At 40.4% G+C, this 12,845-nt stretch overlaps 1 protein-coding gene across 1 annotated transcript in view; it reads right to left on the reverse strand.

The window, feature by feature from the left end:
• The window catches only part of apbb2a (amyloid beta precursor protein binding family B member 2a), a 37,434-nt gene that overhangs the window by 3,866 nt on the left and 20,723 nt on the right, over positions 1–12,845 (reverse strand). Inside the window, exons 9-10 of the mRNA XM_087849699.1 lie at positions 5,715–5,829; positions 3,050–3,125 (exon numbers count right to left, since the gene is read on the reverse strand). Coding sequence (XP_087705825.1) covers positions 3,050–3,125; positions 5,715–5,829 — 191 coding nt within the window. The remainder of the gene's footprint in view (positions 1–3,049; positions 3,126–5,714; positions 5,830–12,845) is intronic.

Raw genomic sequence — 12,845 nt, forward strand, 5'->3', positions numbered from 1 at the left:
TTCACGTACACGTCACTTCTTTTTTTTGTTCTCCACTTGTCCAGTTTCCTCTATTTTAAGGAGATGTACATCATGCAAAGATATGCAAAGTTTTCAGCTAATAGCTCTTTGGGAATCATGTTGGTGCAAACGTACTATTTTATGCCTGTCAAACCATATTATTTTTGGCATTTTTCACAGATTCAACTCAAGAAATGGGAAGAAATGATGTGTGAATTTAATTTGCTTCTCACATAAAAATTCTTGCATAATCAGGCCCCATCTTATCTTAAAGACCTCATCAGCATATCACCCCAATAGAGCACTTCACTCTCAGCCTGCAGGCTTACTTGTGGTTCCTAGAGTATTTAAATGTAGAATGGGAGGGAGAACCTTCAGTTTTCAGGCCCCTCTTCTGTGGAACCAGCTTCCAGTTTGGATTCGGGAGACAGACGCTATTTCTACTTTTAAGATTAGGCTTAAAACTTTCCTTTTTGCTAAAGCATATAGTTAGGGCTGGACCAGGTGACCCTGAATCCTCCCTTAGTTATGCTGCAATAGACGTAGGCTGCCGGGGGATTCCCATGATGCATTGAGTTTTTCCTTTCCAGTCACCTTTCTCACTCACTATGTATTAATAGACCTCTCTGCATTGAATCATATCTGTTATTAACCTCTGTCTCTCTTCCACAGCATGTCTTTTATCCTGTCTTCCTTCTCTCACCCCAACCAGTCGCAGCAGATGGCCGCCCCTCCCTGAGCCTGGTTCTGCCGGAGGTTTCTTCCTGTTAAAAGGGAGTTTTTCCTTCCCACTGTCGCCAAAGTGCTTGCTCATAGGGGGTCATATGATTGTTGGGTTTTTCTCTGTATCTATGAAGCGCTTTGAGGCGACTTTTGTTGTGATTTGGCACTATATAAATAAAATTGAATTGAATTGAATTGAATAGAACCAACTCCCAGTTTGGATTCAGGAGACAGACACACTGAATCCCTTAGTTATGCTGTAATAGGTCTAGGCTGTTGGGTCTTCCACTGAGTGTTTTTCTTCTTCATTCCCCTTTTTTCACTTATTACATGTTTATACACCACTCTGAATTTATTCATCAATTATTATTAATCTCTAGGTCTCTTCCACAGTATGTATTTTGTCCTGTCTTCCTCCCCTCACCCTCAATAGCTTGCAACAGAAGGCTGCTCTTCCATGAGCCTAGTTCTGCTGGAGGTTTCTTCCTGTTAAAAGGGAGTTCATCTTTCCCACTGTCACCACGTGCTAGCTAGGTCGTAAGTGGTTGTCTGATTACTTGGGTTTTCTCTCTATTATTTTAGGGTATTTAAAATACAACATAAAGTGGTCTCCTTGAGGCGTTGTTGCGCTATATACATAACACTGAATTGAAATAGAAACTTTTATGACAGGCTGCTAGAAACAAAGTGCCTAAAGATATAATTTAAAATCGGTTCTTTATATGTAGAAGCAACACTGGTTCACCCATGGAGTTTGTTGTATTTTATGTTTTTAGTTTATACTTGAACGATTCAATAAACAAAAACATTCCTCTGAAAATGAGTGAAAAAGCAGCCGATGTTCAAAGAAAACCTTCACAAAAACCTGGAAAACTACTGCTGAAGACTGCTTTTAAAAAACTACAAAAAAGCCACTACTGGCTACTTGGAAGCAACATAAAGAAATGAGTGCTGACTCTGACGTTTTGCACAGTATAGTAACAATAAAAAAAATAGTGTTTTAATGGCCTTTGGTTACATGGGACCATACTAAGCCAAATTGATGTGTTCAGAGTTGAGGGTTCTTGCACCTGAAGCCAAAGCCAACAGTGACATCATGGACACAAGCAACTTAATTACAATAGGAATCAGATAACATGGGAAGGTAGTAATTCAGAAATCTGAGTATATAGATTTACATACGCTTACGTTGTCTCACCTTTTCAGGGCGCTAAAGCTTTCCGAACTGTACTTACACGAACAATGAATTATGAAAGAGTTTTCTTACATTAATTCTGTTTTAAAGCAGAGCTCAGACAGGCCTGATCCGATGAGAACACAGATGTGATTATCCTAGTGCTGGTGCTCATCCCAAATCATTTGGTGTTAATCTCCTCAATTGTGTCCCAACACAGGATTATGCGCTACCAGCTACCCAAAAAAGAGATCTAATCCAGGCCAAAACTGTTCCACACAAAGAAGGAAAAATAAAAACCCAGCCAAGTTTTCAAGCTAACAGGCCGTTCTATCCATTTCAAGGGCAACACCTTACACTGTAACAACATTTTTAATGAAAAGTGTATGAGTTCAATCTATGAGTTCACGCAAGTTACAGCTACAAAAGATGTGAGGGATCTTCCACCATGAAGTTCTTTGATCCTGGGTTTGGGATGGGAGCTGTGGAGTACCAGGCCTCGCCTCAAAGAAACACTAATTGGGTTTTAATGAGGTCGACTGCCTCTGCAAGTGAAGAGCCGATATAGTTCTTTTATATTCTGATGTCAGAGCATCCCCCCCAACCCTCATGCTCAGCAGATACGCATGGCAGCTGAAGTTATAGCAAAGGATGAATTGTGTCGTGGCTTTTTCTGCTGTCTTCCTATAATTATTTGGGACTAAAAGGAACAAGCAGTGGGAATTAGTGAAATGGAAAACAGTGAATAGAATTATTGTGAGGATAAAGCTCTGTTGAGTGAGGAGTTTATGGCGAGGAGTTATTCTGGTGTCAGCGTTATGTGAATGTAAGTGAACCTAACACTGCTGTCTTTTCTTTTAACAAATGTTCACAGCTGATTCTCAGGCAGTGAGGCCATCTTTTAAGAAGCATATATGTGGTTTCAGATGTGGATAAATGCTATAAGACAAATGATAAGCTTACAATTCCAAATGCACATAAATCTCCTTAGAGAGTTACATAAAGTCATGTGTTTTTCTCTCTTCTAAGGATAAAAAAATCCTTATCATGTAATGCTTATGTTGAAGTTCTTGGCATTATGGTTATAGTTACCCTAATTCTTTTTTCTAATGTCCTCTGAAGTGATAAACACATGACTGTGCATGCATGTACCTTGCATGGGTACGTTGGAGCCGTTCTGGGAGGAGCTGCCAGCTGCAGCCTTGGCACTTTTCCTCTCAGCCATGATCTAACGAGGAGAGAAAAATTGAAGAGTGTTTGGGTGAAAACAGGGTGAGAGGAACAGAGTGCAAAGGAAAAAAGAGGAATTTGAAAAAAGGGAACACAAGAGGACTGCAAAAAAAAAAAAGATCATCTGACAAATCTATTTTTATCAACGATTTACAGCTTAAACACACCAGCAACAGACTGGGTATTAGTTAGTACTAGCAGTAAATGAGTGTTTCTACCAAAGACTGTATAATAAAGATGGCTGTAACCATCATGTTTTTGCCGATCAGTTTGTGAAGACTTGTTAACATCAAAAGCAAAGGGGTGATCTCAATGGAAAAAGATAAGAAGCATTTCTTACTCATATTGTAGCTAACAGTCAATCAGAAGGTAACCACTCCCTAAATCATATTTATTTTTTTATTCTAAATGTGATCATAAACCATAAAATGAACATCATGCTGTGACAAATAAATTTGAAACCACCAGCTGAGATAAATTAAATGAGAATAAGTTCACTAAGCTCATAAAGTAAGTAAAGCTTTGACTATTTGAAAGATTTTAAAAATGCATTTGTTTCTGCATTAGCTTCACCTTTGCAACGTCCTTCTTTTATATACAGTCTGTGCTGACAATGTACCATGACTCCTTAAAAAACAGGCTACAAATATGCAGTTTCATGTCCTTCAAAAGGTAAAAAAAAATCTCATAAAACAATGAAGCAGCCAAATTTTTTAGCAAAAGGAGTAAGAATGCTATTCGCAAAGGACTATTTTCAGCCTTATATTTGGTGCACTATTCTGAATATTTAGGTAAGCCAGGGTGTGTGGGACAGAATCCAAGTAGACTGCAGTGCTCATTTGATTGCAATGAAAGACGTCACATGAAATAATAGTGCAGAATATTGATTTTGGAAAAAAAACCTAAGTTAAAACATAATGGAGAAATCCGCAATGTCGGATTTTTGAAATCAGTATTTTACATGAGTTATATGTATCAGCTGTTTTGGTCTTCTCAGTGACATCACCTGTTACTTCTTTCCCAATTATACTTCAGTTCTGCACTTAAAGAATGGTCTTTTCTCTCTATTTTCTTGCTTTCTCTTGTGCTGCAGTGGACACACTCTTTAAAGAGTGTTGAATATTTTGCATGGTCCCTGCACTCGAGCTGCTGCACTCTTTTCCTGCTACAGATACTTGATTAATTGGAGGTGTCATTAATCAAAGTCTGTGGTGAGTCTGCAACTCTGCTCACAGGGGAACATGCAAGAAGGCACACTCACTCCCACCCTCACACACACACACACAAAGGAGGGCCATTCAGCGTGCTGTGCAGCTGCAAGGCTCAGGTCACCAAGTTTTTCCCCTGCAGTAAAGAGAAAACTACCACTGTGTTTAAAATAGGTGGCGTAAAGGTGCGAAGAGTCATGGTCACATCCAGATGCACTGACGCACACTCTTCCTTCGGTTTGGGGTTCGAGATAAAAAGAAATTAAATCTTCTCTCTAAATGGGTCGATGTGCCTCAAAGGGAGTAGATCTGTTGTTCCGGGTACAGTCATTCTTCACAAGGTCAGCGCTGGCCTGAGGACACACTGATTTGTCTTTGTACATAAAACATTATGAGTCAGTGTGTGTGTCAGTGTGAAATCTAAAGTCTCTAAACAAGTGAACTATGTCACTGAGTAGGAAAAGTGCTGTGTTAGTGTTGAAAATAGTATTTGCTCTTTATGCATTACACTGCAGTACACATTGCAAGGTAACACACTACTCTCCCACCATACACTCCCTTGTGGATGAGCACATGGACACCTTTGGACATCACAGATGCGCAGTTGTTCTTATTATACTTCTTTCTAGTTGGCTTGGGACACACTTGCACTTGGTGCCCTGTTAGTGAAACAGCTATGCTGGCAGCTGAAAGGTATGAGGAGTCACTTATTTACCCTCCGAGCTAAAAGTATGATATAAAAAGAGAATTTAGAGCTCTATAAAGTTTCAGAACTGTATTCTGTGATGATGGATGTTTATGTCGTTATGACTATGACAGTTATCAGCAGGTTGTTCTTTTTTAATATTTATTTTTTGGCCTTTTTACTTTGTTTTACTGACATAGTGGCAAGCAGCAAGCAAGCAGGTCAAACCTTGGCCACTGTGGTTGCATGCAGCGCACGTTCTAGAGGATGAGTTAAGTTTCTGCGTTTGTACATGTAAACATTAGCATCCATGGAGTAGGCTAAGAGCAGGACCTATGTTAGGTTTTGATTAGGTATAGCTGAGGTATTTATCACTCTTTTATGGACCAAAATGTCCATAAAAAAATGTCCATTCCCATCCCACACTTTAGGGACATATATTGAAAACTAGCACTGCACATACTCTGCAACTGCAATCTTATCATCTCGCTGTAAAGGCTTTCTGCTATCTCTCCTCACAGCCCTACTTCTCGGGAAGAGAAATCAGAAATCTTATCAGGGCACTGGAACATGCATGTGCGAACATCATCTAAGATACAGGGTTTTTATAATGACCCCTCCCCCCTTTTATAACATCAGAGCTGATCAAAACTCCCTAGCTTGTTTCAGAGCTGGAGATGGTTATGATACAAACCTTGGAACAGATTTCGTGGAGACTTGTGGCGATGGCTGCGGCAGGGGTATCACATCGGAACACGTGGCACTTCAGCACCCGTGTGTTTTTGTCTCTGGCCACATAGGCAAAATCCCTGAAGCACAGACAGAAGACACATGCAGATGTGACACTCAAAGTTTATCTCAAGGCACCCTAAAAGCAGTTGAACCAAACTCTTGTTAAAGGGACAGTATTTAAAAATCTTTTAAGCTTTTTTACAGATGCTCTCTAACATTTATGATTAGAAGACAAAGGACAACATTTAAAAAAGTAGGACAAGATAATGAAATGAAAAAGGAAGGCGCATCCAGAAAATTGAGGCACATATCTTGAGGTGAGCAACAAAGCCATTAGGGAAAAGAAATAAGCCGTGGGATGCTAAATCACTGAATTAATTTCACATGATTCCATCTTTTTGTTTATTTACATTTTTGCTGCAGTGATATTTCAGTCTAATGTGTATTAATTCCAGATATTTGTATGCAGGAGAGTAAGGTTTTATCCACTTAGGTTTAATGCACCTAATAGCTCCTGCAAGATGGATTTTTATCAAATAGATTATATTTTTTTTCTTAAAGGTGCCTGGTATTATTCCTTGGAGATCCATGTTTGAAAATGGTTGAATATTGTGATCAAACACTCTTTAAGGGCTTCACACATCCCCCTACAGCCACTTAGCTCAGGGACAATATGGATTCATGATCGCTAATTTGTATATTGCAGTTCCTTTAGCCGTTTTTGTTTTGTTGTTTCTTGGGTTCAATTTTATCCTCATCTACAGTGTGAATATATTTGGATTACTTGCCACATCTAACACAGTGTTTCAACCAATTGTTTTCTCTCATTGGTAACAACAGCTTTTTACTGAACTGGGTTTTACATCTTTTCCCTCTTCTGTGTTGTTAGGAGGTGATGCTTGTCCTTGGACCTGTCCTCGGTTCTCAAACAAAACCTTCTCAGCCCTCTCCCTGCACCTGTTTGCTTTATCTTCTGTTCAGCGATGTAAAAAAGGGGCTAGAAAAGAGAACACGCACAAGAACTAAAATCCACAAATGACAGCAACATTATTATGCCCATTTTGCATCATGATGTATTTACCTCTTCTCTAAGAACTTCTTTTGGGGCTGTGTCTAATTAGCTGAGTCACAAACTGCAGCTTCATTATTTGTGTCATTTACATGTTGCCTCGAGCTGTGCAGGCATTCACGTTAGAACCAGTCTCTTCATAGCAAAAACTGTATATAAAAGATGGGCATATATTATGGGGTCTGGAAAGTGAAGGTATTACAGGAAGTGTTTTAAATCTGCATTCTTTTGCAGATTACCACTCATTTTTCTTAATGTATTTCAGTAAACATGCTTTTGATGAATTTATGATGTCATTCAAGTCTAATTTAGTATAGTATAATATGATTTCTGTAAATTATTACTCAACTAAGTGTTAAATTGATGCTAAACCATTGCGGTGTGGCTACCTTGTGATTTACTAGTTGCTACCAAATGCACATGCAGTGTCCATAGCTTTGCTGGTCATATCCACACCCTGCTTATAATGTCTAACAACCAAGATGGTGACAAGCAAATAGCTTGCTGTGAATATGTCCATCTTTTATATACAGTCTATGGTTCATATTCATTCCTGAACTGGAGGTGGCAGTTGCCAACATTGGCTAAAATGACAAACACTTGCGCTTATGCAAATATTTAGGCAGACGTGTGTGTGTGTGTTTCTCTTGAAGCACACACACAATGTCAGAGGACATTAGAAAAAAGAATTAGGGTAACTATAACCATAATGCCAAGAGCATCTCAGTGGTGTCACACTGCAGCGTAAAAAGAGGAGTATGAGGGTGACACTGAGGGAGGAAACTCGGCTAAGAAAGAAACTTTATTCAGTGTGGGTGGCAGATGAAAACCAGCCACATGTGGGAAATGCTACATACACACATACAAGCACAGACAAGATGAAAGACACATCTCTTCCCCATTAACAGGTGAGACAAGCGGAGGAACAAAAGGTAGGAGGATGTGTTTCCAGCTAGAACCGAAACAAATGAGTAATCGGTGAATACAGAGTGAAGCCAAAACAGATGGGAGTGTCACCAGACGCACACACATACATTGAACACTTCAGAATAACCACAGACACAAACAGAAATATGCCAAACACAGCTGGCATTTATCACAACAGGCTCTTTGTGTTTATGAGTCCATTATCTGGCCCGTCTCTTTTGCTTAATTGTGTGCTCACACACTATAAGTCGATAATGCTCTCTGATTGTGGCCACAAAGGAAAGTGCAATATATGATGTGTGCCTTAGTGTGTGTGTGTGTGTGTGTGTTTGGTGTCCAGTACACTTCATTCAGGGACATTTGAGCAGTGGGTCACCAAAGCAGCATGAGTGGCCTTGCCTCGCATACTCCAAATGGTTCTTTTATGACTTCTGTATCCTCTCTCAGGGATCACAATGCTATAAAACAGCATGCAACTCTTAATAGGAAACAGCCCGTGGCCAGTCTGGCTCGCTGACGATTTGACACCAGTGATTTAGACTTTCAGTAGTCGGTCCTGCACTTGTCTTGTAAAGAGCAACAGTGACTCTAGGCGAAGCAAAGCCACTGATTTGAAGCCTGAAGTGACAAATGTGATCGCACACAAGGGCGGGAGCCCTGACACAACGATTACAGAAAACGGCTGAAGAGCAAGATCGCACGTGAGCACGGCACAAAGAGCAGTTACCTTTCTCTGTGTCCCCGGAAGCAGAAGGAGGCAGAAGGAGGGCAAGAGGGGTTGTTGAAGAGATGGTGGTTAAAAAAAAATAGAAAGAAAGAAAATAAAGGTGATGGTTGTAAAGGAAACATAACATAAGGAATAAGAATAAATGTGTTAAAGAAACAGTGTGGGACATAAAAAGACACATAAGAGTGGTGGGATGGGGAAGTTATATTATGGGAGAAGATGAAAACCAATAAAAAAGCAAAGTGAAAGTGATGGTGAGGATAGGGAAGGCAAAGACACAACAGCAGCGTTAATACACAAAACATACAGAGTCAAAAACAGAGACAATGTTCTTTCGCTTCAGTCACCGCCTTCCCGTTAGGTGATGTATGTGTGTACTTTTCATTTCAGTGGATTAGCATTCTGCAACATTATAATGCAGGAAACCTTTCTTGTGGCTGCATACTTGTGTACCACACACACACACACACAGGCGCGTGAACCCACCCTACCCCATTTCCCTCTACCTTTTCCTTCTCCCAGTGTCTTTCATTCAGCTCTTTGCTTCTGCTCTTTAATCTTGCTTTCACTTCCCTCAGCTGTCTCCATCTCTCACTCTTTCACTCACTTTTTCTTCCACACCAGGAGACATCCACCTCACAAAAAAACCCCCAAAACAAAACATGCAACATAGAATGATTCACATCGAGAGCGTAACTCATCACAGCTGCACGCAATATAGGCTGTGATGGTCTACTATCAGAAACACTACAAAGAGGCACAGGCTGAATGAAGAACAGAGGGCTAATTCAAACATTGACTGCCTTTGATTCTTTGATGATCCACTTTGTAAGAAGCTGTGTGTGTGTAGGTGTAGACGTGTGCGTGTGTGTGTGTGTGTGTGTGGAGGGTAGAACAGCTGGTAGATTATTTCAAACAGGAATCCTATCTTCATTGTCAGAGCATCAGAACTGCTGCTGATCTCCAAACAGCCTTTATTCATGCAGACCTACTAACACACACACACACACACACACACAGTAGAGACACATGGAGACTAAATCAACACTTGTAGAAACTACCTAAAAGCTCTACCTCACCACATATAAATGCATCTGCACACGTTTTAAAATGCATTGCTTTCTCATTGTGTTTGAATTTCATTCATGATGTTTTTCCTCACCCTGTTCTCATTATCTCGGATTCTACGGCCTTCTGTTCCATTTCAAATTCAGGCTCCCTGCTTTATTCGCTGTCTGTCACTTTGGAATTGCATTTCAGAGTCAGAAATTCTGAATGGCCCAAAAGTGACTGCTCTCCATTTACTTCAAAAATGAAAGCCTGTTGTTCTCGCGCCAGAACTAATTCATGTGTCAGTCTCAACTAGTTACAAGTGTTTTATTACTGATGAAAAAACTACATGAAATGCCAAATAGAGTCTCACACTAACAAAACCTACAGTACCGTCACGATCACACCACATATATTTAGACTTTTACAGCCAGTCTGAGGATAACTCGGCTACATCTGGAAATACATCTTTTTCTTTCTGCGGTGTCATTTCATTAACACTGCATTTTTAACAGTTGCATGTGTTGTTTTTTTAAAGAGGAAAAGATGACATTTTCTGATGAAACTTGAGTGTTTCGGGTGTCTCAGTTCTACAGTCACTCATTGAAAATGTCAGTAAAGCCACTGACCCACGGTGGGTGTTTTTGAGTTTGGCAGGTGAATTTTGGTAACCTTTGTAAGCTGTAATCACAGCACTAGTTTTAAATTACACATGTGTTAAACTGTATGACAAGCAGAGACAACTAACATGTGAACTTGGCTTTCCTCCAACACTGTGCGAGTTTCTAAAGCTAGTTTAAGTGAGCCAGAAGCAGATGCAACTGACTTTAACTGGAACCCAGTCCCCAGAATTAGCACCTCCAAGTCTAAGGACATGGTTCTCAGCCGTTAAATCATGAGTTCTGCCCTAAATTTTAATCACAAGTTAGGAATATGCAGTTCACTAATTAATGCAGTAATGGTGAAGACAGAGTTGAGCGTGGCCAAAATATCTGGGTAGTGACCAAAAAAATAATAATATTGTGGATTCAAGCAGCAGAAATGAGTTTCCTCCAAAGGGCTTCTTGGTTTGAAGCTCAGTCATTTGGTAGGAACTTAACAACTACTCCACATCGAAAGCTCAGGCGTTTCAAACATGTCGAACTTAGAGGAAACCCCAGGATAGAACTAGGACATACAGGGGGTGTGGACATGATTAGACGTTTGGCCCTGCAACCCAGATGCAGGTAAGTGGTAAAAGATGAATCAATTTATCTTGTAAAAAGGAAAAGGATGAGGATTGTTGCTTTTAACTGAATGACACACAGATTTCATGGACGTCGGAGGGCATTTTAGCGGGAAAAGTTAAGCAAGAGGATAGAGAGATAAGATCTCAAGAGAGGAGAGTTATTGGCCAGAAAGTGGGAGTGGAGAAGAGAGGAATGGAAATAGGGCTGGATGGTGAAGGAGGAGGTGGAAAGGGGAAAAAAAGAGGTAAAAAAGAGGTACGAGATGAAAGGTGTGAAAGCACCAAAGCAGAAAGATGAGTTAAAGCAAGCCTCCCACCACTCGTGCGTTTTTTTTCTCTCTCTCTCTGTGCCGCACACACCTTCAGAGCTCAGTAAAAGATGACTGGCTCACTACTACCAATCGCTCTTTGATCCTGATGGCTGCGAGGCAGCCTCGGCTGAAGACGATGTGTAAAACTCCGAGAATAAATGAGGTCACGGCTGCAGATGTGCGCTGAACCGGGTTTGAGAAAGTCACAAAGAACTGTCAGTGTCTGCAGAGATGACAACTGTCACCTCCATCATGGTTCTAAGAGCACGATGTGTAGTACTAGTCTACAGCCGAAGGAGAATCCCATCCTGGCATGCCTAAACATGGCTTAGGTTTGTCATAATAATACTGGGATCATATCTCCATTTTATAAGATTCTGATCAAAAATGTATAATCCACAACAGTCTAGATCTAGTTCCAGAGGGTGGATGTACAACTCGTGTCTTAGGATACATTTTAATGGGTAAAGAACTTGCAGTCAATATGGTTATTAATTGGAAGTGTAAAAGCCATACATGTCATTAACCATATTTATTTATTTATGCTAATGAGTAAATTTAATGCGACTTTGCAAAGTTTGTGGTTTTGTACACATACACACACACAAGTGAGGAGTAAGGATGGCGCAACAGGACACAGGAAGCAAGAGAAAGATTTCAAATAGAAATGTGCACATCCACAGTCTTTGTTATCTACACACACACACACACACACACACACACACACACACACACACACACACACACACACACACACACACACACACACACACAGTAGATCAAGTATTGAAGGTAAATTAGCAATAACCTCTTTCAAAAGTGGGGCTGGGAGTACAATTTCTTTAGATTTTTTGTCAAACAGCAATCAAAATGCTCAATAATTTTGCTGACAGCAGGATATTATTTAAATTTAAGTAGTTTTGAAAACTTTACAGTAAGCAGCTTCACAATGCATCTTCGGTTGCAGGAATGGTGTAATAAAGCTAAACTGTCCCAATACTGGTGCAGTAAAAGAGGCTGTTTAAGAGGCAGTCAAAACAGCACACATGTAACTAGTCCCCGACCAGCTCTGCAGCTCTTTCTTCTGCTCTGTAGCTTCCAGTATCGCTCAGTAGAGACTCATGTCTCCTCCAAACCATCTGTCACACACACACACACACACACACACACACACACACTAACCCTAACGCACAGAGCACCGTGGCATCACACAGACTTCAATTATCAAACGGCTTTGCAGAGTGTCTGCATACTGCTGGCCGCTATGCTAATGCACTTACATATGCTAATTGCAAAGCCAAATGCTGATTTGAAACGTCTGGGAGGAAGCGCTCCTGTCAGCAAAAAAGTCCACCAAGAGCCAAGGTCCACACCGAGGACCAGGTGTGTGCGTCGCATGTATGTGTTGTGTTACTCTCCCTATTGACTGCAACAGAAAAAACGTCCTTTTATTATTGATACTGTTGTGACGTTGGCTGGAGTCCAAAGCAGACGTGGATCTGATCCATTTTCAGCCCCGAACTGTGACAGATGTGTGACACTGAAACAACAGCTAGAAAACGATTTAGAGGATTGCCCTTTCATCATGCTGCAAAGAGAATAACAAAAGAGCTGTCGGGTATATTGATATTTGGAAACAGTTTCCTTCCAATTATTCTACTTTTTTTGAACTGTTGAGTGAGCCTCCTTGTTTGCTAGCTTACTTGAAAATCTGATGCAAGATGAAATCATCCACAGTAAGGAAATGCACAATTAAACCTGACTAATTCTATCAGTGCAAA

The sequence above is a fragment of the Neolamprologus brichardi genome, chromosome 2 (genome assembly GCF_056152115.1).
Source record: "Neolamprologus brichardi isolate AB-2024 chromosome 2, ASM5615211v1, whole genome shotgun sequence".
Taxonomy (NCBI): domain Eukaryota; kingdom Metazoa; phylum Chordata; class Actinopteri; order Cichliformes; family Cichlidae; genus Neolamprologus; species Neolamprologus brichardi.